This window comes from Ammospiza nelsoni, chromosome 9 (genome assembly GCF_027579445.1).
Source record: "Ammospiza nelsoni isolate bAmmNel1 chromosome 9, bAmmNel1.pri, whole genome shotgun sequence".
In the NCBI taxonomy this organism is placed as follows: domain Eukaryota; kingdom Metazoa; phylum Chordata; class Aves; order Passeriformes; family Passerellidae; genus Ammospiza; species Ammospiza nelsoni.
The window spans coordinates 30,449,824-30,477,451 of NC_080641.1; the positions used below are offsets into that span (position 1 = coordinate 30,449,824).

General features: G+C 44.4%; 1 protein-coding gene across 1 annotated transcript; it reads right to left on the minus strand.

Moving 5' to 3' along the window:
* Positions 1–511: 511 nt before the first annotated feature.
* NRDC (nardilysin convertase) lies at positions 512–26,703 on the minus strand. Its single transcript, XM_059477932.1, has 31 exons — positions 26,363–26,703; positions 21,889–22,210; positions 21,641–21,722; positions 20,904–21,057; positions 19,179–19,252; positions 17,667–17,762; positions 16,618–16,740; positions 15,185–15,242; positions 14,199–14,272; positions 13,925–13,994; positions 13,482–13,559; positions 12,928–13,048; positions 12,791–12,849; positions 12,136–12,190; positions 10,832–10,936; positions 10,455–10,578; positions 9,886–9,972; positions 9,165–9,284; positions 8,396–8,447; positions 7,152–7,302; positions 6,002–6,129; positions 5,218–5,380; positions 4,532–4,563; positions 4,068–4,206; positions 3,644–3,691; positions 3,300–3,352; positions 2,608–2,691; positions 1,659–1,749; positions 1,255–1,371; positions 938–1,027; positions 512–725 (listed from the first exon to the last, which is right to left on the minus strand). Exons 1-31 carry the CDS (start codon positions 26,701–26,703, stop codon positions 531–533), a joined length of 3,486 nt encoding a protein of 1,161 aa, XP_059333915.1. The 3' UTR covers positions 512–530.
* Positions 26,704–27,628: the final 925 nt, after the last annotated feature.

A 27,628-nucleotide genomic window follows, 5' to 3' on the forward strand; every position in this document is an offset into this window, starting at 1 on the left:
AGGAACCTCTGCCTTGTGTGCTTTGCTACAGTTAATAATGATTGAGTAAGTAGCTAGATGTAGCAATCAAACTACTTTTCTCTCCACAGTGAAGTCTAGCTTTTATTTGATATCATCTTAATTTTGTCTATGTTGCACATACAGAAAAACTACAAAAGCAGTGTGAGTTGGAAGCCTTGGGCTGTTCTCCCCCTCCCACGCACTGTCCCTGCTGCAGGAGCGCTGCAGATCCTTCCTGAGGGGCTGTCACTGCTGCTGAGGAGCTGCTGCAGCACTGCAGGGATGGTGCAGGCCAGGCTGGACACGAGGGCAGAGCCCACAGCTCAGGCAGTCAGGGCTGTGCCTCTTCTTAATGAACTTGGGGAGGTGATGAGAGCTTGGCTGGAAACTTGAGGAAAGCTTCCTCAGTGTCTGAATGGGCTCTTCACCCCAGCTACCACTACAGCTCTGGTTTAATAAAAATAGGTTTGTCATGTTGATGTTGCAGAAAGCACCTGTATTACACGGCAGGGCAGGGCAAGGTATCAGTTTTATTTCAGTATTTTATGGTAAGGGAGAACATTCAGAGTTGATGTGTAGGCTTTGATGTCCTTGATGGAAGTAAAGTCACGCATCAAAGAGGAGGGGGGCAGTAAAACAAGATGAGGTATTTCACCAGATGAAGAGTTCTGTCCTGAGACAGCTGTCACCTCTGAGTCCCCTTCGTGCTTTCCATATCCAATCACCTGCAAAAAGGGACCAGAAGAGAAATTGGGATCTCATGCAGTGTTTCTATGCCCTGACAATTAACTTGAGATACTGAAATGCAGTTCTAACAAGAACACAACTTATAAAGGAAGAAAATGTGGATAACCAGAGTAAAAGTTCCATCACAGATCTCCTCTCCCACACTCTTACTGCACTCTGCTTCTTGAAGGTGGAGCTGACAGACACTCACATGTACACTGAGCACTTTCCTCTGGTTGCTTCTGTGGTCTTGGAACCAGTTGACCAGGTCTGCTTGTGTAATAGACTTGAGAGCTTCAATCTGAAACCCACAGCAAGGAGGTTTTAGCAGCACAGTAGCAATTCAAGTAATTTTAAACATTAAAATATTTCCTCTGCGACCTCTACTCCACTGGATAAAAGAACCTTTTTAAAAGAACATGTAATTTTAGAGCCAGTGTGTCACTAGTAGCATAAATCCCATTTATGCTTTTGAAACTGCTGCAAAAGCAGTGTGGTTTTTGTGTCCCAGGGCTGCAGGACACCCACCTCCCGTGCCAGCCTGTCAAACAGGTACTGCTGGGTCACCACTTCATTCCAGTTCCTGTCCACTTCTTCCCCAAGGTGGGAGTCTTCACATTCCTTCAGTTTTATCAAAGCTGTTACCTACATGGGAAAAAGAAAATTAGCTTTAATGGGTTTCAAACTACCTTAATTTAACATCAGTCACTGCAGTTGAGAGAAAAGCTGAATTACATTATTGAGGTAGCTCCTTGCTTCTGGAGCTTAACTGCAAATGGCCAGAGAATGAATGTTTACGGAACAACAGCAGAATAGAGCAAGAGGCAGAGTTTAAAAGGTGAGGCCTTTATCCAGAAAACCTCAGAGAATCACCAGATAGCTGGAACTGAATCATGCAGCTCAAAGAAGAGCTTTTCAAGATGATTTTTTACCTGGGTGTTAAATGCCTCTTCAGTTAAATCCTTGATTTTCTCTTCAAAGCAAGAAAGAAACTCCTCTATTTTCCTGTCAACCAATTCAGAACTATAAGAGAAACAAATCATGTAATTAGGCAGGAAAAACCAACCAAATAAAAATCCACTAAACACTAAGGGGTAAAGTAGCAGCCCCCATATGATGAGGAAGGGAGAGGCTCACTGCTGTTATCCTCTGAAAACTCATCTGACAACACCTGGTGGTCAGTTTGTGCAGTGCTCTCATTTTCAGCTGTGCCCAGGCACCCCAGGAGCCTCTGCTGATGCTGCTGGGGCCCAGCTGCAGCCCTGAGCCCTGCACAGTTAGGAGTTCTAGGATTGAAAGAAAATGTGATGTGGTGGATCCTGAGGTTTCTGACACATTAAAACCCTCATTGATGACACACACCTCAGTAGTGGAAGTGTCCAAATGTAAAAATGAGAGGCAGCAGCACTGTGCTAATTAAGCTTTCACTGTTATTTTTCACAAGTGGCACATTTTCTAAAAAAACTCTGCAACTCTGGCAGGTCAAATGCTTGTAGTTCAAAGGGCCAGGTTTGAACAAAACCATAACAGTGCTGTGCCTGCTGAACATGAGCCACAGGAACAGCTAGGCAGGATTTACAGGATTTGAACTGGCAGAATAGCTCCAAAAGGGCAGGGGGATATTTTACTTAGTCTTGAGATTACTTTTCACTACTCAAGTCAGGACCACTGCAGTTTTAAGAAACCTGATGCTACTGTTTTATTCAGGTGCTGGTTTTGAGTCAGGCTGTTGTGACTTCAGCAGTGTCCCTTTCTGACATCCCCTTGAATTAAAAAAATCCCTCTGTGGCCTGAAACAGGAGGGAAATCTCAGCTGGGAGCAGGTGCCTCCCACAGCCAGGGCTGGAAGTAGAGAAGAACTTTTGCCCACAGAGCACTTACTTGTATTTGGTTGCCTGGGTTGCCACTGTGACTGAGAAGCCAAGAATCCCAGAAGTGTTCCTGCAGGTGGGGTACACGTGGTAGCTTAAAAGAAAAAAGGACACAAGCACAATTAACTTTTCATTTAAAGGACATGCTGCAAGTTAAAATAGCGTTGGTACTTTGGACAGAAAAATCTGAGATCTAAATTTGCAATAGTCTTATTTTCTTTGTTTTCTGCATTGCTGCTTTTCAGTGTTTTCTCAGCTTTAGGAAATCCTTTTAAATTGGGAGTGTTCATATTTGGGTTCCTGCAAATTCATCCAAGCAGAGTGAGAGACCCAGAGCTGTGAAAAGCCTGCTCCAGTTTCCTGGGGTAGCAGGGTGCCTCTGAGGGAGCTGCTCAGCACCACAGAGCTGCTGTGAAAACAGCCCTGGGGAAGGGGGCTGAGTGTGGAAGTGCAAGGAACAACTTTATGCTGAATAATTCTGAGTTAACACACTGGTGATAGATGCAATTCTCACAGAAGTCAAAAGCAACTTGGCTTGCACTTTGTATTGATGGGTGCTTTTGTTTTTGAAATGTTGATGTTGCTGTTCCCATTACAGTAACTGAGGATCACCCACTGTGCAGGAAGGACTCCCAGAGTAAACCACCAGAGACCAAAGTAGGAGTGTAGGAGCAGGTGCAGAATTCCTCCCACTGAACTCACCCAAGGGTCTGCTTGGTCCTCAGGAAGTCAAAGCAAGGCTCCTCCATGTGCATCTGAAACAGCACAAAGTACAGCAGAGGTGACACTGCCCGCAGCCCCTCGTGGGCTCCACACAGAGCATGGGGACACTGAAGTGCCCCTGGCCAGCCACCACTGCACTAAGAGAGCTCAGTCCTGTGGGCTGGGAGCTACAGAACAGTCTCCTGTGGTGTCCATCACTGCAGCATTTGGGGACATCCACCCAAACATTTCAGCCAGGGGCAGAAATAGAACAACTGGGGGCCACTCAGCCTTGTGGCCTCAGCTCCAAGCAGTGTTCAGGGCAGACACAAACACAAACTTACCACAAGCAGCTCCATCAGGGTGTATTCCCTCAGGTTCCTGGCACCTGACTGGAAAGACAATGAAGAATTTAGGGTGGGTTTAACATGATTGCTCAGACCAAGGTGATTTGTGGCACTGAGGGACAATTCACAGCAGGGACAGATGGGAAGTTCTGGTTTTCCCTGAGGGGACAGGCCCAGCCCAGCACCCAAGATCAGAGCTGGGGACACCAGGAAGCCACCACAGCACTGACCCAGCTCCCAGCAGCAGTACAGGAAGGGAGGTGCCGGCTTCAGGGAACCCCCCACTTGGATTTCAGGGAATCCCACTTGGGTTGAGCCTTGGGGCACAGGGCCTGTGTGTCCCCTCTGTGACACCCCTGTGCAGAGCCTGCTCTCAGGGAGGGATGGAGCCAGAGGAGCAGCCCAGCCCAGCCCACAGTACCTGGTAATAGACTGTCACCTCGGAGTTGGCGTCGCCCTTGTTGAGAGTTTTCACCTTACACAGCAGGTGGGTGTTGGGCAGATCCACCACCCGGAACTGCACGGGGCAGGGATGGGCCAGGGGGGCAAAGTGGAGCTTTCTGGGGGGAGCACAAACAGCACAACTTCAAACACCTGCTCACACCTTGGCCAAAGCCAGAGCAACACCCAGACATTTACACACTGCTCACACCTTGGCCAAAGCCAGAGCAACGCCCAGACATTTACACACTTGGTCTGACCTCATTTTCCCCTTCCCCAAACCAGAACTATGTCTGCTTAAAATGCCACCATCAACAGCCACCTCCTGCAAACACCAGAGAGAAGGGAATTTCTCAGCACTCCCACTCTAACTCCCTCCTCCACAAAAGAATCTTGATTATAGTTTCCATATAATAAGCAATTAGAGAGTCAAGAGATACTCACTGAACAACATAATTCAGGAAATCCTTTGCTTCCTAGGGAAGAAAGCAAACATTAGTTTTAGTTAGAATTATTACCCCAATTCACAACCACAGACTCCAGGGCAGCACTTGAGAGAGTGAGTAACAAGTAAGAGGAGCTGAGCTGTCCTGCTCCCTACATCCCTGCACACTGTCCCCAGTCCCTCCAGCCTCCTCTGCACCACCCTGCAGAGTCTCCACGCTGCTTTTTGCACTGCAATGTCTCCAGAAGGAGAAGGCACAAGCCAAAGAAATAGCACATTATCCTCACTCCATGTGTTTGGCACTCAGTGAGGTTTAACCAAACCACACAGGCAAATTCCCAGGATAAATGTGCTCTGAGGGAAGCCTCCTCCTGTGGCACCACTGCAGGAATTTCTCCATATCAAATATATCAATACACCAAACAACATAAAACATGGTGGCAACAGGAGAAATGGATTACAGACATCTAGTACATTTTTTTCCCATCAGTTTAAATCCAAAATTCCTGGAAACTTGTGTTCAAACTGGCAACTGTGGACTGCCATTGGCTTATCCCCAGGAGCGCTCCTGAGGTGTTGGAGGTGAAGCTGCCCAGTACCCACGGGACTCCAGACTGCCAGAGCAGAGGCAGATCAGTGTGCTGAAGCCCAGAGTGAGCACAGGCAGTGCCAGGGCTGCACTCACCCTGCTGGTGAAGTTGCCTTGCACGAGCCCCTCCACGAAGAGCTGTGATTTGAAGGCGGTGACGAAGGCGGAGAGGGCGTCGATGGAGAGCCCCTTCATCAGCGTCTGGTACTTGTCGATCATGGACCAGCGGCCGTGCTCCAGGATCAGCAGCCGCACGTCCCTGCGGGCCAGGGAACACAGCAGGGCTCATCAGGGCTGTGCCAGCCCCCAGCAGCTGCTGCTGCCTCCAGGTCACTGTGGGACAGCAGCTCCCTGGCCATGCGTCTGCCCTGCTGCTGCACGGCTGCTGTGTCACAGACACATTTTCTGAAAAATCCTTTCTTTGGGATTTTTCCTCCTGAGAAGCCGAGAGGCCTCAGGAACAAAATGTAAACATTGATTATCTGCTGCTGTGGAATGCAACAGGGGCATCTGTGATTGGTCTCATGTGGTTGTTTCTAATTAATAGCCAGTCACACTCAGCTGGCTTGGACTCTGTCTGAGACACAAGCTTTTGTTACGATTCATTTTCTATTCTTAGCCAGCCTTCTGATGAAATCCTTTCTTCTATTCTTTTAGTATAGTTTTAATATAATATATATCATAAAATAATAAATCATCCTTCTGAAACATGGAGTCAGATCCTCGTCTCTTCCCTCACCCTCAGACCCCTGTGAACACCATCACACTGCTGGGGCTCCCTAAGCTACAGCAGAGCCTGCAACCAGCCCTGGGGGCACAAGCAGGGATCCCTGAGCTCCTCAGCTCAGCCTCAGCCACTGCTGCCCTCCCCAGAACTCACTTGGCCAGAGTCTCAGGTTTAATGAGGATGTTGTAGTAGGTCTTCTTCAGCTGCTCTGTTATCATTTCAAAAACTGCTGGAGTAAAGCTGAAGTCAGACAAGTAATCAATGATGAGCTGAAATAGAAGCTGTAAAGAGAACAGTTTCAGTTGGGGTTTTTGTTGGTTTAATTCAATGCTGTACAATAATATAAAATTATCATTAATAAAATTATCATTATTGAGACATGGAGCATTACTAAGCAAATTCCTCCATTCTGACAGATGGTCTTCACTAAACAATTCTATCCCAAATGACTGTTCCAGAAGGGCAGTGCTTTTACACAGTGAATAAGCTCAATATCCCAAATCAATGGGAGTTTCCACATTGTATTGAAACAAATCTAGCCTGGAACCCCCAACATTTCTGTATTCAATATTCCATTTTTTCCTTTTACAGCTGACCAGCACAATGACATCACAACAGAGACATCATTCAGGATTAAAAAAGAGAATATTCAGACACTGCTGCTTGTGTATTTGGCTTTTTCTGTTAACACTCCTATTAATAAATCTGACAAGTTATTAATGGTCTTAAAGCTCCAGCAAAGCTCTTGCAAAGGAAGTTAATGGTTGTCTCCACTGTGTCCTCTCTGTGCCTGCCATGTCTTACAGGAATTTAGGGAATGGGAACAGGGAACCCCCAATCCTCTCAGCAAGCCAACACAGAAAATCTGCACCCAAAATGAGCATGTTCAGAAGCTGGATCTCCAAAGTCAAACTGAAACCAAAATCTCTTTTCAGACACCCTTCTCTAGACATCATGCAAACAGGCACAACTTAGAGATGGAAAGGCTCCAATCCTCTTTATGGCCATGGGAGACACAAAGCTTTTTATAGGAAAAGCTGTTAAAATTTTAAAGGAGATACAGTTATTACTTAAAAGGAAGATTTAAGTCAGCCTGAAGTCAGTAATTTGAGCTTGTGTAAGTTCACAAAACTCCATCTTTACACATGTAAGCACAAGAAAAAGCAGCACATTTGCTGCATTACCCTGCCAGAGACCAATTTTTCTATTTAAAACACCTCATCCAACCATTCACAGCTCCAGAAAAGCACACACACTGCCAAGCTGCAGGCACAACAGCAGTGAGGAGAGGAGCAGAGCTTACAGGTAGTTTGTGATTGAATCCTTTCACTCTGATGATCAGGCCATACTCTCCAGCCACCAGCTTGTACTCCAGCTGAGCCACATCTGCTTCATAAGCTGGTTCCCCCAGGTTGTGGGAAAGGATGTTCACAAATGTATCAAACAAGACTATGCTGGAGGGAGAGAAGGGAGAGAAGAAAAAAAGGATGGACTAATTATGAAAGTTAAGCCCGATTAGCTTGATGGTATATGCAGTGAATTCCAACAGAAATGGAATTTTTGTAAAATGAGATTCAAAAAGAAATTTTCCCAAAAACCCAGAAATAGATAATGCAGATTTCCCTTTGTGCAAAAAGCACATGACACTACTTAAAAATGATCTAGACATCCAGCAATGTGTCAGGATGTCCTTGAAATGTGAAAAATTCCAGCTTCACAAGATTTAAGGTTTCTTCAAGGTAAGAATGCACATTTTAACAAGACAATACTCAAAACATGGAAAAATCACAGCAAATGAAATTATTTCATTTTGTGTAAAGGCCTGGGGAACAGATAGACTCAGTTATGCTCAATACTTGAGTAATGAGATGATTATTTAACTACCAAGGTAAAAAATAATAATAAGCTAGAGCAAAGCAGGCTACACAACCTGGAAACTACAGTCCCTGCTTTCAGGTTTTTGTTACTGCCTGGATTCCAATTCAAAGATAAAATGAACACCTCATGAAAACAGATTTAAAAAGGCTTTCCCAAAACCTGATTTGTGCAGGTCTTGGCAGGCTTATGCCAACAGCACTGTGACATTGGGTACAAGTGGCAATGGCAGCCTGAGGCAAGCCAAGTGCAGCAGGCCCAGGACTGCCCCCAGAGCTCTGCCTGACCCCAGCTGGTTTCCCAAGGCTGCTCCTGCCTCTTGTCCTGCCCCTGCAGGCTCCCAGGGTGCTGGGACATGCTCAGGACATGACTGTGGGCTGCTCTTTTTGAGCAGCTCCTTCTCTGAGCACTGCTGCTGTCACATTGCTTTTCCCCAGCCTTGCCCTGGGGAATATCACACCATGAACTCCTAACACATTGTTTGCTACAGGCAGGACCTGCTGCAGAACCACCATCACCAAACTGCAGATAAAACCACAAGGAAGGTGGAAGGATGTGAGAAAAGGACACCTTATTCTATTCCTGCTTAAAATGAAAGTGTCTTCCCAGTTTTTCACTAGGGATGGTAGTTTAGTTACTCTGCAAGGTAAGCATAAATAACAGAATCCTCACTTCTCTGCAGACTGCTGTATCAATGGAGAGATCAGATGGAATCGAACATAACCTGGGGAGGAAAAGGAAATTTCAATGAGCAATTGTACAGAAAGTGACAACTTTCTCAACTCAAATATATTTCCATCAAGTTGCTCTTAGGTGACAATGAGTTTAATGAAAATGGTCATTCATCTATAACACTTTTTTTCTTATTTTAAGTCATCGTTAAATGTCTTCTCCAACTTATTCCAAAAATCTTCCCTTTGAAGTACCAAATATTGGAAAACAAAGCTGTGCTTTGCAGAATACTCCCATGACCACTATAAATAGAAAAAGAAAACTTCACAGAACATCTGTTTAAGAGACACTAAAAACTGTGACATTCTGCTTGAAAGCAGTAATATATTTTACACCCTTGTCTCTGATCCAGGCTGTATTTTTCTCTTCCTGTAGAAGACACTATGTCCCTTCTAATTAATGTGCTCCTTCCTTCTGAAGCCCCTGTCTCAGCAGCATGTTCTGTCTGCCCAATCCTGTCCCCACAGACTGTTCAGAAGTCAGTAAATTTAAGTGATTCCACTTTTCAACCTGAAGAATCAGCAGGGTGTCTTTGTTGCCTTAGCTCACCTGCTTCTCCTTTATTGTAGCTAATAAACATATCAAAAGGACCATGGAAGAGCTGACAGCAAGTTTAAATGGTGAACACTACCATGGATTATTTGCCTTCAAATAAATTCTAGCTGGTAAAAACAGGGTCTTGCTATTCAGAAAGCCCTCAGGCATTTACCTTTTGGGATTTTGAATTTATCATCCTTCCTGTACCAGAGACAGCCTTGCTGTGTGCTGAGTGTTTTGACTGGATATTCTGTCTCAGGGCAGTCAGAAACTTTCAAAGCAAAGTCAGTGGCTAACAAAGAGAAAAAGCACACCAAAACCACATGTTAGTATGTTTCACAGACACAATCAGGCTAAATTCATCCAAGTCTTCAAAAGTATCAAAAAATACACTTTCCCCCTCCAGTTTTCTAAATTATTTGTGACAGCACTTTCCTGGACCCAAAGAATATCTCTTTTTCACTTCCACACCACAACAGTGGCTGAAGCAGAGCAGAAGAGGTGGCATCACATTTCCATCCAGGACACAAGTCCTGGTTTTCATTTCTTTTGCTTTTGACAACAAAGCCAGATGGTATTTAGATGGTTTCAGAAACAGGAGGATTAAGCAAATAAAATTCTCTTCTAAGGTGTCTGCATTAACTCTCACTGACTGTGAGGCCTACTCTGTTATGGATATATCATCTGTAATTTTATATACCTTAAAATAACTCAGTTCTTAAGCTTATAAATAAAAGAAGAGTAGATAAAATCCAGCTGAACAGAGTGCTCATGTTTTTTTAATTTGCAAAAACTGGTTGATACCAGTTTAGGTTGTTTCTAAACACAGATTCTCAACGCAAATTCTCAAATAAATCACTGGGGAAGATTTCACTCATGCCCAGGTGCCTTACCTATGTATTTGTTCTCCTCTGGAAGGTGTAAATCTGGATTTAACTCAAAGTCACTGTCCCATAAATCACTCCAGTAGCTGTCAATATCTGTTACAAACCATGAAATGCATTAGTTCAACAGGAAGGGAAGGCCATCCTATTTCCAGGCATCTTTTCCCAATCTCCAGAAAGATCTGCAGTATCACAGCAGTTTCTTAACATCACCCCATTCCTCAGGATTCTTTCTGAATCCCTTCCTATAAAATCTTCTGGAGCAAGACTGAAGCAGCCCTATTAAAAAGCAAATCAAGTCTGCCTCAGTAACCCAGCTCCCCCACACCCTGTGCTCCACTGCTGTTCTTTCCCTGAATGGCAGCAAGTGCAGCTCACTGGGACCTCTGCCTGCCAAAGGAGCTGCAGGAGGGGGAATCCACTGGCAGCCAACAAAGAGCAGGTCTGGGTGCCACAGAGACTGATGGGGAGCTCAATAAAGCACTGAGGATTCATTTCCCCACTTGTATTTTGTGTTGCCACCCTTTTACTTCCTCTAATGCAGGAATCAGACTTTCTCAGCTCTGCTGCTGTTTTACCTTCCATGCTGTACTGAGTCCCAAACCACTTCTCTTTGAGGTGACACTGGCCTTCATTGGCAGCAGACAGCAAAACCAGGTTGGCTCTCTGAGGGTTGAGCTGGTTCAGGGCATCAGCAATGATCTGCAAGTTCCAGACAATATTTCAGCTCAAATGCAGCTGACTGCTTGAGCCAGTAAAGACTTCTCAGTTGGAATGTAGGAAGAACAAGAAAAAACAAGCTTACAAAACAGATTTGCTTTCTGAATACAACAAGTGTTTCAATTAATACAAAACCTGTGCCTGCATTATGTTTAATTACAAATGCCTGTATTACACAGCATGCACATGTTTTCCTTACATCAAAACATATAATCAGAGTTCAAAGAACATTTACCTCGGGCTTGTATTCAAACAAGAGCTGGTCTCCTGTCAGAAAATCTTCCTTCTGAAACAACTGCATGTTCTCACAAAGGTTTTCCACATAGTCAACTGGATCTGTCTGCAAGCAAAGAAATAAAGCTATTTGTCACATAATTAGAAACCCAAGATACCCATTTTCTGTTCTGAGAAGAGCTTGACTAGTCAGTTATGTTGAGCATGTGCTGGATGCTGTGCTTGTTACAACATTTCGTTTCAGTTATTCAATTAAATATGTTTCATAACCATATCTAATGTTCAGTCTCCTCTGAGAATCCTGACATTTCAGCCACATCATCTTTGTAGAAGAATCCTTGATTATGCAGTTTACAGGCATGGAATCTACCAAGTTAAAGACCCAGCAGAAAGCACTCCTTGCCTCCAGGGGACACAAGCACAGCCCTGCAACAATTCAAGATTTGAAGTGACCTGGAAAGCACAAGGCAAGGAACTGCAGCTGCTGCATGAGTAGCTCTGGCTGTGCTCCATTCCCCAGCCATGATGTGCAGGGTGAGGAGGGGCAGTTCTCCTGTTTGAACCTGAAGTACACATTGCCTTTTAGCAGGGTAAGGCTGCCTGGAGGACCAGGCTGCTCAGCTGCTTGCCAAGTGCTTTTGGGGTGTTTGCAGCAGGCAGCACAGGGCTGTACAGATCCTGGGGCAGACAGAGAGCACAGGACACCTGGAAAGAGCTGAGTCTTGGAAATGTAGTGGGAAACATGCCCAAGGATTTCCTAAGACACCAAACACCTGAGGAAACATTAAACCTTCCCTAGGCACCCCTTAACCATTTATACCAAGCCCATCATTCCTTAGCACAGCTCCATCTACCAGGCAGAAAACTGGGGTGCCATGACTAAATCATTCTTCTGCCCCTGGGACTCATTCACAACCCTGTCACAACTGCACACACAAATCTATGTTGCTGCTGTATGGAGTATTTGTATGGATGGATTTGTTTTCCCAAAAGGAAATTTCAGTGCCATTCAAAGAAAAAAAACAAGTCACCTAGTAAGAAACAGAACATGATAAATGTAGTAGGAGTAAGAAAATCTAAACTGAAAGAGCCTACCTAGTAGGTAAGGAATGAAAAATCAACATTAAATTCTGTTAGGGAAAAATCTCAACATTTCTCTGCCTAGAATCCATCTCCTTTCAGCCAAATACAACCTCATCAAGTGCACAATGTATTTCTTCTCAAATAGAACTTGAAAAATGTGTTTTAAACTGAAAAAGCAATTACTTTTCATGGTTTACCTATGTCAGAACAGAGGATAAATACCTGTTCCTGGTAGTGAAATTCATTAGCTTCAATCTTTTGTATTTCTTCCCATATTCTGCAAAGGAGGAAGAAGATAAGAAAAGTGGATTTTCTCCATTATTCCACAACATTTACCAAGAATCTTAAAAAAGGAACCTTCTAGGAAAGGCATCAATGATGGGATCAATGATTCATTCAGGTACAAGACACAGAAGCCAATATTAAATGCACTTCCCAAAATGGCATTTCTCAGAACTGGCAGAAAGTTCTTCCATTTTCCAAAGAGAGAGAGAGTTAACTAAGAAGAGTCAAAATCTGATACCAAATTAACATAAAGGCTAACACAAGAACACCCAGTCCTGACTTCCACAGACCTGGCTCAACAAATTCTTTTAAAATGAACACAAAACTGCACCTGACCTCTACACAGTTCAGCCTAAACTGAAGGAATCACATCACAATAAGTGAAACTGAAAACCACCAAGAAATAAGCCTAAACATTTAGAAAATTTCTTTTTAAACTTTTTTAAACTGACATGTTTTCCACACAGACAAGTTTTACTAGTGACTCCCTGTTTATGCTCCAGGAACTCCACAAAAAGGGCAAACACTACAAATAACAGGATCATGGAGAAGGCCACCAGCACAAATATCTGCTGGAGTGGCAAACACTTGCCTTTGATCTGGCCCCCTTCTCTGCAGCATCTTCACATACTGGAACACAACGTGGGCCACCTGCAGACACAAAGGAACACATTAATCTGTCCAGCCATGAGGGGAACAGCAGGAAAAACAAGCTGCAGGACACCATACCTCATAGAAGTGCTTGTAACCTTCATCAGTCAAAGTCACCGAAATGCTGAAGATGGAGTAAGTGGAGTTCTGTTCAAACCCTGTCTCTCCATTTCCTCCATACAATGCAAGGGCCCAAAACCTATGGAAGAGTGAAAGGTATTTGTTAATTAATCCTTTCAACTTTGTTTGAGCTTAGCTAGAAGCAGTATATCACAAGGTATCTTTATTTCAGAGGCTTTCAATCCATTTACAGTTTACACAAAGCTTTTCCAGTTTGGGGATGTGACCTCAGGATACAGAATTAAAGAAAAACAGTGAAAAAGCTAAGTAACCTTCTGGAGATCTCTAAGATCAGTCAGAGATACTCCTGATCCATGACTCACAGACAAAAATCCCATTTATTTCTTACTTGGGTTTATCATCACCTCACAGAATATCACTACAAAACACTGATAAAAAAGGCAGGCTTGGCCTGCTTTTACATCTATAGAAAATATAAATAGACAAAATAGAGTTTATCTATATTTGAATGAGATCAAAGCATTTAATAACCATGCTTAAAAACCACATACTTTTTCCTAAGGAAAGAAAGAACACTGCCTTTGCCTTCATGTCCCACCAGCCAGGAAATATAATGAAGAGGCTTCACCCTAAGAGAAAGTTTGGAGGAGATTAGATGCCAGGAGGTAACACATTTCACAGAAAGAATTCAAATCACTGGGCTAATGACTAAAATATGCACTGTCTCTTTTTTCAGGGCAAGTTTTGCATTTTCAGGCAGAATTAAGATAATAAGCTGAAATGTGGGAGTTAGAACATAATGACTGATCTGAGTCAGGGAGGAAAGGAACTGTATTTGCAGCAGTTGAATTCATTTTTAAATTAATTCAGCTAGGGGGCTAGCTGAACCAAAGTAATCAGTTAGACAAGTAAATGAGATTCTTTGGTTTGTTGTGAAAGTCAATAAATTATTCACAGCATAAACAAGGTAGAAGTAAAATGCAGCACAGTGTACCTGTAATACTGTTCTTGTGGGGGAAGTGCCCAAGTGATGGTCAATGAATGAACTTTCCTGATTGGAACAACTGGACACAAATAAATTGATTAATTATAAATATGTGTGACAAGACAGAGACAAGAAATTTTACATAATGCAAAAGAAAAGTTAGAAAGAATAGTTAAAAGCTGTTTTAAACCACACAGAATTACTCTACAAAACATCTGGATCACCCAAAGAAAATTTCTTTCAGCATGCAGGTATTCAAAACACTTAAATCCATTTCACTTACCTCTGTAAAGCTTGTGAAACTCTGGTGTGTCAAAAGGCTGAGTCAGATGGCCAAAGCTGGGCTTGGGTAAACCACTAAAAAGCAAAATGGAAGTGTGATGTTACTGGCAGGGCTACACTGAGATACTCAAAGGCATCAGAGAGGACACCAGAGAGCCTGCACAGGGCCCATTTCCCTTTTTTAAGGGTGCAGCCCAGCACTCCCCCAGCCCCAGGGAGGCTCCCTGGCAGGCAGCCTGCTCACAGTTACAACTGAGCAATTAACCCAGGTGTGGATGCCACCCCAGCACCTCCCCTTCCTTCTGTACAAGAAGCACAAAACCTGATTCTGTACAGCCAAGAACAGCAAACAACATCCTGAGTTCACCCTGCACCCAAGGAATCCTGATGGATTGTCCTGTGGGGCAGGAGGGAGGAGTGGCCAGGACAGACAAATGTGTCTCTGAATGGCATTAGGCTCTCACAAGAGCATTTCCAAGCACCAAAGGGAAAAAAATGCTTTTCAAGTCAGCAAAGCTTTTGCAGAACCCCCTTTTTAGAGGGCATACTGGATCAACCTTTAAAAAAAAAGATTTATTTCTAACCTACTGCCACCCTATGGATGACACTTAAATTCCAGATATGATGTTAATTAATTTTGCTTCTAATTATTTTTGGCACAAAGCAAAGATAAGCAATGTGAAATGATAATCTAAGTTTGAAGGACTTATCTTAAAGTCAAGGCATCAGCACATATTAAGCAAACACTGCTTCAAGTTAGCACCACACAGTTCACAGCCTAAATAATTAAGAAGAAACAAAGTCTCCCTGGAACAATTAAAAGTGGTCTTTAATTTTAAAAATTGCCTTTTTTTTCCCCAGATAAGAATGTTAGTTAACAAATGGTAATTTCCTTTGTTTCTCCAGTAAGGGATTTTAAAAAAATGTCATTTTAAGAAGAGACAATTTTATCATCTGCAATGTCTTCATGCATCAAATGAATCTTACTTATTTGGGATCTCAGAGAAGATTTCTGTCACCCACTTTTCCAATGTATCCAGTGTTTCTAAAAAAGAGAGAAGAAAGACAGAAATGCAATTTCCTCAAGATCTAAGACAAGTTACCTTATCTCACCAGTTCAGTTATTTCAAAGAAGCTGCAAGTCAGTGTATTTGAAAACTGCAAAGTTCTAAATTATAAACCTCAAAGCTGTTGGTTTGAACCAATTCTTAACATTTGCTGAGCTGCATCTGGGGCCACAGCTCTGGGTTTGTGTAGGGGGCTCAAATCCCAGGCTGACAAAACTGGGATTTAAAGTTCAGCAGTGTCTGGAGTGACTGCAGAAGGAATTACTGTCTTAGGGATCTACAAAATCACCAGGACTTGCAACTCTTTCCATGACTCTCTAGATTATACACAGGAATTTTCCCTCTCAAACTCAGTCCTGCAGTTCTAAGGATTCCTTCTCCCCATCCTCTTTTCTGAGGGAAATAAGTCACAAACCAGAAAAGTTTTTTAAAATAAAAACTTTTCTTGTTTAAGCAACCATTCTGAACTCCAGAAGCGATGTTGTATATGTAAACTACAGCAGGAAAAAAGTCTGGATGGGGTAGGAGGAGGATTTGCTGCTGGGTTTGTTTCAACAGAGAAGGAAATACAAAACTGACCTGGCTGGTTATCAGGTACCACCATTTTCTTCTCAAACACACAGAAAATATTACAATCCATCACTGGCTAAATGACTATTCAAGAGGCATTCAGCACCCTTACTGTCTAGACCAAAATTAAAAGCAAAGGAGAAGAAAAGAAAGAATGTCTCTATTATTACCATCTCCATTTTAGAGATGGGAATTGTAATCAGTTTTAGCATTCAACAAAACTCCTCCCTAAACACAAACCTAACTTGAATAACTTCTGAGAAATGTGTTTCTTCTGTTCTCAGCAGAAACAACACATAGGTCTGCAGTTCTCCACTGAAAGAAAATTCTAATCCATTTGTATAGAATTTTTCAAGCTATGGGGGAAAAAATAGAACTTCTACTCCTCCTAGACAAACAAGGCAATTGGGAGATTCAGTCTCAGTGTCCCCATCAACTACTGAGGAGTTCCACTGTTGATGGCAGAGAAATCAGCAGCATTAATTCATTTAAGTGGCTTGACTCTTCATTGCTACAGGATTATTTCTGAAATGTTATCTTTGAGATTTTCCCTCCTGTGTTAACATGGAACCCATTGAAAATGTTTCTCTAGAAGCAGCAGGGTGACAATAACACAGCACAATTGCTCAGCTCCTGTTTCATTTGGAAACCAGGCTAAAATCTACATATAAATACCCTCTGCAGGTCTGGACAAACCACCAGACTGGCTTGGGCTACAGCTGGACTGGCTCCAAAAGCCCCCAAGGCAGCAGTGAGGCAGCTTTTAAGGAGAACTGATGTTACCTTTAGACTGGACAACCAGGGTCATGTAGTGAGCAGAGTAATGGCGCTGCCAGAATTCCCTCAGCCTGGTGTAGGTGTCGATGTTGTTCAGTTTGGGCTCGTGCTTGAGGGTGTCTGCATTACCTGCAAACATCACAGGGCAGGCAGGTCAGTCATGCACACAGCAAGAACACACCTAGTGAGAGTTCACTTCCCTCCCTAGCTCTAATCATGGTAAAGCACATTAAAAATACCAAACAGAAAACTGGAGTGAAAGGAGTGTTAAGTGAAACTGGCTATTTTCTGATTTCTGGTTCTTATCCAAAGCACAGCTGATATTTTTATATCAGGAAGGCCAGAGTCCTCCTGCATTATCACATCTCCCACAGGTCCAGCTCACTGTGTATTGCCAGCTATTCCCTCACCAATGGAACTTCCACAACAGCAGAGGGAAAAAGAGGAGGAAATATGAAATTCAGTTTATGTCACCACAAAAATTTATAAAAACAAGCAACACTTCAAAGCTAGTAACACTAATACCCATCAATCACACTGCTATTTACACACTCAGCAGCACCACAGGGTATGGGAGAGAGGACTGGACTGTCCAAAGACAAATTTCTATTTTGCTTCCCTCACATGGCTGTGAAGGTCTAACTCCCAGAAATTCAACAGTGAATTATTTACTTTGAAAAGCCTCCCTTGACAGACAACCAGAAATAATTTATTTTTCCAGGAAATTCTAATAGCAAAAAAAACCAAGCTCAAGCAAGATGGAGATGACTCAGAGAGCACCACCTTTGTGTTAAGAGAAAGTTCCATAATTATACACCTTGGGCACCCAGCTATAACATAGCAAAAAGCAGAAAGAAAAGTATCTTAAAAAGGAGACAGCTGCTTTTATTCCCAACCATTTTCCTGTAAAATGGATAATTGCTTGAACTCTTCTGAACAAGTTTAATGGTTGCTGTGATATGACAGTTCATGTTAGTGCATCTAACCACTCAAACTTCTAAGTGGTTACAAGTTTAAGTATCATTACTATTTTGTAACAGAAATACAGGACTTACCCCAAAAGAATTTCTTCATAGGATGTCCAGGCCTGGCAAGACTCCCAAATAACATTTCTTTTCTGTTTGCATCAGAGGGCCTTGCAAGCTGATACTCTGTTAATTATAAGAATTTGCAGTGGCATGCATCAAAGTTTGACATCATGTTCCCACAAAACAAAGCACAAATCCCAGCCAAACTGAAAAGGAGACATACCACACAGATGAAGTCTGAAATTTCTTTTAATATATGAATGCAGTAGTGAAATAAGAAAGTAGTAATGAATACAAGAGGAAAAATGTAGCTGAGAAGTAAAGAAGGTGTTAGAAGTAAAGGAAGTGTCAAGAAGGAAAAGCATGTAAAGCACCAACTTGTCCTGCCTGAATGCTCTGATTACGTTAAGTTCAATGGGGACAAAATTAATCAATATTATACAGGACCAGGCCCTGCAGTAAGAGCCAGAGAACAATTAAAAATCTGTTCCTACCCTATGTCACACAGACCAACCCCTAGCCTAATAATGACATAAGAAATTGAAAGGTGAGCAAGATAAGTTTCTAAAAATGCAGTTTTACAACCACTTTACCCTAATCTAAAAATGGGGCTCTGCCAAAATCAATTCACCCTCCTGAACTGCATTTTCCCATTCCTGTTTTGCTGGCAATAACAACCATGTAGAGCAGAGCTGTAAATAATTCCTGTGGCTGGGCTCTCCTGCAGCCAGCTCAGCAAGCTGACACCATTTCCTGGGCAGCACATCACCATGGTGTCCCTGCAAGGCAAGGACTGGCCCTGCACCACCAAGGTGTAAAATGGCTGCAGCTGCTGAAGAACCACACCTCAACTCAAAGGCAGCTCCTTGTTTACACTGACTTTTATCTAAATTTGAAGATCAAATCACCCACCTCTCCTTGCCAGAAGACAGATAAAGAAAATTACTTGGAATAAATATTTGACCTAGTTGGGATATCTGCTGGTTTCTTCCTAAAACAGTGACATTTTAGAGGCAGTTAGGGAGTATCCATCACATATAAGAAAATCAACACTCCACTCGCTTCTGTGCCTGGCTTAATTTCCTTCTGGGAAGTGACTTTTTAGTTATTCAGGTGTTAGAAGAAGGAGACAAGTAAAATCACCTCAACTTATTGTATTAACTCTGCACAGGACTGGAGAGAGCTCTGGGGCTGTGCTGGAGCTAAAATCATTTTGTTCACTGCAGGGCATCCACATGCTCACGTGCCCTGCCAGTTTCTGCCAAACCACTTCAGATTATTAATTTCCAATTAATGAAAATGTGAGGGCAAACTCTCAGAGTGCTGGCACCACATCCAGTCTTTCTTCCTCTAAAAGCCACTGATATCCAACAGCCACAAAGCTTCAATTCAAGAGTTTCATCTCTCTGGTAAATTATGTGAAGTTAACTGAAGTGCTTAGAAGGGGAGTCCAATACAGAAACCAATAAACAATATTAAAAAGTAGGTTTTGTTTTAAGAAGATGGGCTAAACACACAGGAAAAGATTCTCTTACTTACCACTGTCTACAGCCTCCACTTCTCGATCTATGGCATCCCTGATCATTAATGGGTGAATAAAGAATTGTGCCCACCTATGGAACAGAAAAATTCATATACTTTTCTTCAGTGTCTATTAAACTAGGCCAAAACACCAGTAATTAAATCCAACATCTATTTTGGTTTACAAAGTTGCCTGACTTATTAGGATCTATGTCATTCTTGACTATGATGTCTTAAAGAAAGACAAAAGCCACCAGAAAGCAAAGGGCAGAACTTCCCAGCTCCAGAGTGGGACTGAAGTAGTTGGATGCAGCAGGATATGGGTGCAGGACTATCTGCATTACATCCTGAAAATGAGCCACACCAGTGATCCACCTAGTCTGGGATCTGGAGAGAACAGGGACCAGTATCAGGTGCTTCAGAGAAAATCCCAGCTGTTCCTCAGGAACAACATGACCACAGGGAAGTTTCCTCTTAACTCCATGAAACACAAGTTTCTATATCCATTACAATTTTATTATCTACCACAAAAGTCAGTGTTGTCATCCAAATAAACTTCTTCTGTGGCCTCAAGAGAGCAGAGCACTGGAAAGGGAGAGATCTGCAGTGCATGGAGACTCTGCAGAAGGCTGCCAGAGAATCTAATAGTTCTGGTTTATTTGCTGAGGATTTTTTATGAAAAACTGAGCTGGCTGAAGCAAAAGATTAGGAGCAATAAAAGGTTAAAAGTAATATATCTGTAATGGAGTTCTATGGCCAGAAGACCCATTACACTGAAGACAACTGAAAAGTGGTGTCTTTCCATTTCTTCACATCCACAAGTGCTTGAATGAGCAGAATTCATCCTCAGCACTCATTTATCTCCTTTGTATGAGAAGTTGTCCTACAGAACTCCTACTTTGTTTCCCTCTGCACTAACCAAGCTGTTGTGACAGACTGCAATTATATTTTTTTGATTCTTTTGCACTTCCAAACATCTTAAAAAGCTGAATTAATCTGCAAATGGAAGCTGAAATTGGCCTAGTAAAGTAAAATTTAGGTTATACTTGAAAAAATGTGCAAACATTGGCTCTTGTGTCAAAGTAAATTTGCAGTGGAGCCTATTCTCCTCCTGAGATATTTTATGGCATCAGGAACATTCAGCTACACCCCTATGAATGAGAAATTCCTCTCACTAAAGGAAACCATGCCAACCAGTGGAGCTCTGTTGTTCCCAAAGCACAAAAGAGCAAGTTAAGCACTTTCTGGCAAAAGAGACATTCAGCAGTGAATAACCTGCACGGGGTTAAATGCCTCCCTCTGAGACACACTTTGTACCACAACTTTGAAGGCTGCCTGAAACAAACTAACAATTTAGAAGAAACAGTAACTCCACCAGAACAGACATTTCAAAGGATGAGTCCCTGGGATTCTGGGAGCACTTCCCCTCTGATCAGTTGTCACGTTGCATAACGTTTCTCCTGTCATCAATGCTACCACTTTAAGAGTGCCAAAACAATCAAAGAGCTGCATGTGTTAAGATTTAAACATAGGTCCTACATAATCCCACAGCAAAAAAAACAGCAACATATCCAAAGGGAAACAGCACTTTCCTAATTCAGTATCACTGCTCTAATGCAGGGAGCCATGGAAGTTCAGCAACAGCTTTGATCATCCCAAAATGAAAAACTGGACAAATACACCCAAGCTCCTGAGGCATATACAGACATAATTAACACCTAGTCACCATTCATACAAAGTTACCTATCCAGGGCCTCTTTGAAGTACTTCCTCTGCACATCAAACTGGAACACTGTCCTCTCACAGTCCGTGGAGGCGTTGTCACCACCCCCGTGCTTCTTCAGGAACGCATCGAAGCCGTTCTCATCCGGGTACTTCAAACTGCCCATAAAAACCACTGCAACAAAAAATCACCAACAGGGCCAAAATGGCATCAATCTGTTCATCCTGACTGCAGCTAGAGCAACCCCTCTGTGACTGACCCACAGCCCACAGGCAGAGGAAACTGAGGAAATTACTGAATACCAACAGCCTGGCTGATGTGCCCAGTCCCTGCTGCAGTTTGCCTCTGACAGTGCCCTCCCAGCCAGGCATGAACAGCGTTTTGAAGCACACCTGGTCAGAAACTTCACGTGGTTTCTGTGTCCACACTATTAATTCATCCCCCTTCACCAGGAGACAAAGGTCCATAGCTCCAACCTGGTCTACAGAGCCACAGGTAAAATAATTCCCCCCTATTTAATGGGTAACAAATAAAGTTGATACAAACTAATGCACAGCTTGGCAAATAATATGAGACACCTTCTGCCATATTAAGAACTCCTTACTAAGTCAGTATTTATATAAAATCACAAGCTCATGAAAATAAATTCTCAAACAGCCAAATTAGGAATTGATACTAAATACTCCAGAAATGCAGAGCTACATAGCACCCATTTTGCACTGAAGCTGGAGGAGATGAAACAGGAGCAGATACATACTATGTTCCAGGAAGTGTGCTAATCCAGGCAGATCTTCAGGATCAGAGAAACTGCCAACAGCAACACAGAGGGCTGCTGCAGACTAGAGAAAATACAACATTCTCAGTAAAAGCTGCTTCAGGAAAATGACAGAAGTACAAGATGAATCAACTGGGACAGGCACAATAAAAAGAACACCTAATCACACAGTTTCAGACCTCAAGAAAATTCACTAGATATTTTTGCACCCCACAGCTTTAAGTACATACCTGCTTTTCTGAACAACCTCTCTTTCTTGTCTCTTCCTTTTCAGCCAGCTCTTCTAATTCACTGTCCTCAGAATCATCGAAATCCTCATTATCTCCATCACTGTCCTCACTCTCATCCTCCTCATCACACTCATCATCATCTTCTCTGCCATCTTCAATCTCAGCTCCAGAGTCATCATATTCATCACTGCCCTCTTCAGAATCATCATAATCATCATCATTATCCTCCTCCTCCTCCTCTTCTGAAGATGTTGGGGCACCATCCAAGTAATTCAAATCCGAAATCAAAAGTGCACATAAGCCATTCTGCAGTTTGATGTACCTGCAAGTATAATTTTGTGCAATGAATATGTTCATTTCCTAAGTCTGAATTTTTAGAATTGTAAAAATTTCATTATTTCTTGTAATACTTAGAGAGTGATTTCCTAATGAAAATCTGAATGGTATCCAAGACTGAGCAGTTTTATAGAGGAAAGTAAAACATTCTTCTGCTATTCAACAGCTCTAGGAATAAGAAGCAGTTCAGGGCAGTAGCAGAAGCCATAAGGTGAAGCTCACTGATTTTGGCTTTTATTCTTCTCTTTGTGAAACATTTAAGCTATTAGCACTCACTTAATGCACTCAGGACAGGCAAACCTGAACTTCAACCATCTTTTAGGCTTGTCAGGCTCTTGGAAACAGGTATGATGTGACAGAATGAAGATCTTAGCCTTTGCTTCTAGGTATGCCCCAGAGCATTTGATTTGATTTGTTTTTATCAATGGTTTCTAATAACTGGGGTCTGCAGATGTAGCAGGCAAGTGCTGGAAAGGAGAGAGCTCCTCTGCAGGCTCCACAGAACCAGGCACAGGGAACTGGCTGGGTGTCACAGACATTTTTTCATAAAAATCCTCTCTTTGGGATTTTTCGTCTTCCGGGAAGCTGAGGCCTCAGAAAGAGAATGTAATGTAAACAATAATTATCTGCTGATGTGGAATGCAATAGGTGCACCTGTGATTGGCACATGTTCCATGTTTACAATTAAGGGCCAATCACAGGACCAAGCTCTGGGACAGATTCACAGAGAGCTCTCTTGTTTTTAGATTCCTATGCTATTCTTAGCTTAGCAGCTTCTGAACTTTTCTCTCTATTCCTTTTAACATAGTAATAATGTAATATATATCATAAATCAATAAATCCAGCCTTCTGATCATGAAGCAAGATTCTCATCCATCTCTCTCACCCTGAGGAACCCTCACGAGCCATGTAACAGCTGGGCTCCTATCAAGAAGCAATAAACAGTTCTCTCTGTGTGTTTATACACACACACAAGTTTTTAAACATGTGTGTATATATAAAAATAAAACCCCACAAGCCCTCTGTGCAGCACCCTTCTACACTTTTCTCTCTGAGGACTGCAAGCACCAATGCTCTGCTCTACAAGAGCCCTCATCCGTATTCATTTACCATCAAATCTGGAACAGAGTCACAATTTATCAATTTAGCCAGAGCATCCCTGCCAGGAGCTTGCACCAGCAGCAGAAAGGAAGGAATGCTGGTCCAGAAAATATTTCATGCACCCTGTGAACCAGTGTGTTAGAGACCTGTGGTATCTGATCCAGCAGAAACACACACACACACACAAAAAAAAAAGCAAGCTAGAATAAAATAATCCCATGGTCACATCCCACGCTCCCAGAAAGATCTGAGTTGCAGAGCACAGAAGCACAGAACAGTCTTTGTTGGAAGGGGCCTTTAGAGGTCATCTGCTCCAGCTCCCCAGTTTGTACCAGACCAGAGCCTTGCCATGTGGACACAGCTCCTGGACTACCAAGTCTATGAAAAAAGCTAATGAACAAAGTCTGATAGCTGTGTTAAGGTTATGACTCATGACCCAAGAGGAGGTGACAGCTTACTCTGGGCCAGGGTTCTGTGATCCTGCACACACCCAGTTCCCTGCTGCAAGACTGCTGAGCAGGACAAATCTGCTCTACCCAAAAGCAAAGTGCCTTTTGACTCATTCAAACTACAGCACACGCTGTGCAACTTGCAGGGATGCTCTGATGAACTGCAGGAGGCACAGAGAGTGCTGGAATGTCTGTGAACAAAGTGAATGCTCCTGCATTCTGAAAGCACATTTGAGAACCATTCCCACCAGATACAAGTCCTGAATGTCCCAAACACAAACTGCACACGTGGGCAGCTGAGAGCCAAAGCCCTGACAGCCCTTCCAGCACTTCCTTGTCCACACAACCTCTGCCCTGCAGGTTTGCACAGCTCCTGGAGAACCCCAGCCCCGGTGGGGGCAGAGAACAGAACAGGGCTGCTCCTCCCACAGAACAATGTGCCATGAAGCTGCTCAGCCAGGTGTACCCAGCAGCTCCTGCTGATCCTCTGCACAGAGCCCCATTAGGCTAATGGAGCAGATTATACTAATTTTACATTGCTCATCTGGAGGCTCGTGGGTGCTGCACCCAGGACAGAAAGCAGCAAGGACAAGGCTGGTGCTGCTGGAGGCTCTCAGATTTCACTCCAGCAGGATTCAAACAGCTTAGGTTATCCAGAGCACAGGCACCACTGACACAGGTGTTCTTTACTTTTTCCATGGTTCAGTCCAATGGAAAAGGACAAATGTAACTAATATCCACTAGCATACAAAATACAGTGCCAAAAATGCAATGGCATAAGGTAGAAACAGAAGCGAGCACAGTTCAATTGCTTTTTTGAAGGACTATACAGCATTGATGCAAGTGAGGCCAAATTATAAAATACTTAAAAAGAGTGCTTAAATCTCCTGAATAAGTTTAAACAGGATTGTTCTCACACCAAGTTTTTCTTTGACAATTGTTTAGCAGTTAATATTGAAGTACAGTGCATAGTAAACACTGAGAGAAATGCTATAATTTCACAAATGACAATAAATACAGGACCATGAAATTCCATATGTGGATACATGTAAATACAATACACATTTTTGGTAAATATAACCACACAGTTACAGCTCTAATGAGCAAACTTTTATAATGACAAATATTTTGTCCCAACAAACCCACTTCAGAAAATACATCCTGATATCTACATCAGAGCTCCTTTGGTGCTGTGAATGTCATTTGAGAAAGCAAAATAAGACATTTTCCATGAAGTTAAGACTGATGTCAGCAGACACAAACACTGAGCCCACATCACTGAAGCATGAAGGGGGGAAAATGTGTCAGCACCATCACATCACCTGCCAGGACACTCCCTCAGAGGTTTGGGACATCACACCTGGCCACAGGCTCAGTGTGGCTTTGCTTCCAGACACACTGAGCTGCTCTTCCATAAGGACAGTGTCTGTGCTCTGTCAGGCTCACAGAAATCAGTCTGAAAGGATGCAACTCTGTGCTTCCAACTGCAAAATTCTGTTAAGAATGGACAGAGGGATTTCTGCAAGATTTTGGTATTAATTTATGCTATAAGCAAACATTAACTCTCACATGCAGAGCCTCAAATTAGACAGTGACAGCCTTCAATGGATTTCCAAAGCTTCATCCACCAGAGTGCTGCTTGAGGCAGCAAAGGCAGGAGTTTCTCAACGTCAGCACTGTGAGCTTTGCATGAAGACAAGCCTGCCACAAAGCAGCATGACTAAGAATGCCATCAGGAGAGGCAGGCAGAGATCCAGAGGAAGCAGCAGGGAAGTAGGGCAAGAAGGGAGGGAGCAAGTTTCTCCCTGAGCCAATGGGCACAGCCCTCCTCAGGCAGCCAGCAGGGAATCTGCTGCCAGCCAGTGTCACTGCAAATCCAAACTTCAGCCCCAGGCTCAGGCAGCACATTCTCCACTGGCTGCACAGATTGGACATCATGAAAAGTAAAGATAAAATTTTAAAAGCAGCTCGAACAAGGGCTGAATAATACCCTGTCTTACAGGAAGAAGTTACAACAGTGTCCTTTCAAGAACAGACTGTCTTACAGCATCCAACAAGCTCAACCTCTGCTGGAGTTCTCATCCGAGTCTCTCGCTGGGTCTGGGTCAGAGACACTGTGGGCTGTGCTGAGACAAGTTGATCTTTCTCATCACTTTTCGGGGTATTACTCAGAAATAGTGAAATAAAACCACAAACAAAATGGCAGCCTAAAAGCACTTTGCCTCAACTCACAGACACATTTGCGTTAAAACTTAGAAGTTCATCTAAAACACGAAGAGTAGCAGTTTTTAAGTTGGGATCTGCTCTGAAATACCTAAACCCACTTTGCACTGACGGCTTTCGGAGGAGCTGCCGGGCCGAGGGCTGCGAACTGAACCGGGCACTGCTGTGCCTGGGAACACTCAGCAGCGAGCAGCCTGGCACAAGGGCCGATCCTCCCGCCCGGTGCCCGCAGCCGCCCTCAGGACGAACCCACCCTCGGGACCGCCGGCCTCCCTTCCCCACAGCCAGCCCCAGCGCCCCGGGACCAGCCCGGCTTCCCCCCCGGCTCCCCGGCCCACCCCACGCCCGGCTCGTCCTGCCCTCACCGGTACTGCTTGGGGTCGCTGGGGGACTTGACGATGTCGGGGTCACCGAGGTTGTGTTCGGGACCGGCCCCCCCGCGCTCTTCCTCCTCGTCCCCGTGAGGCGAGCGGCCCCCGGCGTCGCGGCCCCCCTCCGCGGCCTGCTGTCCCACCGCAAGCTCCGGGCTGCCGTAGCCGCACGTCGCCTTGTTCCTGCCGGGCATGGCAGCGGTGCCGCCGCTCCACAGCGGCCGGACAACGGCCCGTCCCCGCCGCCAGCCCCCGGCCACGGCCCGCCCGCGGGGACCCCCGGCCACGGCCCGGCCGCTCCGAGCGAGGGCGGCCGCTAGAATGCGCATGCGCATAGCTGCGCGGCGCTCCCATTGGTGGAGACAAGGCTGCCGGCGTGAGCGGGTGGGGGAAACCATGGGTGGGAGAGTGAGGGGCTGGGTCTGGCTGCTTTCAAGAATCGGGCGGAGCGGGCAGAGAAATCAGAGGGGTGAGAAAAAGGCGGAGGAGCGGATACAGATTTCGGGGACTGCTCTATGCGCCGCCACATTTCAATGAGTATGCCCGCCCACCGCCTGAGCTGTGCTCCCCTGCTCTCGCCTTGGAATAGTCCAACAGCCAGCTGGCGGAAGTCAGCCTCCTGCCCTCAGCTGCTTCACCGATTGGTTGGGCTGGCTGTCGCTCAAGCCTGCAGGGACCAATCAGCTCCGGAGCCGGCTGCCGGCAGCATGGCGGGTTCTGTGGGTCGCTGTTCCCGGGAAGGCGGAACGCGGCGTGCCCCGAGCAGCGCAAAGGCCGCACCCAAGGCTGCCCGATAGAAACCACCCCTTGGTATCTGCCTGCCCCTCCGGCAGCTCCCTGCGCTCTGCGGTCCCTGGGCATCCTTTCCCCCATCCCCCTGCAGTGCCGATGGGGCGGCAGCGCGAGCGCTGCTCTGCCTCTCGGCTCTGGCGCTTCCCGCCGGCGCCGCCGGGACCCTGCGCTTATCGCAGCCTCTGCCCCGCTCCCCGCACGGCCCCGCAACCGGCGGCCTTGGCTGCGGAGGAGGAGTTGAAGGCAAGAGGCCGAGCCTGAGGTACAGGGGCGATCGTTCAGCCCGGGTAACTCGGCCCGGGTGCCTACCTGACGCTCCAGCGCTTTCGTTCTCCACCAGATGGAAGCCAAGACCGTCTCCCATCCCAGGCTTTCCCTATGGCTTTTGCTGAGCGCAGCACGCTCGGTGCTGGTTTGTACAACCTCAGAGAGCCGCTCGTGAGGAGCCGTCCCCTCTTTCCTTTCACA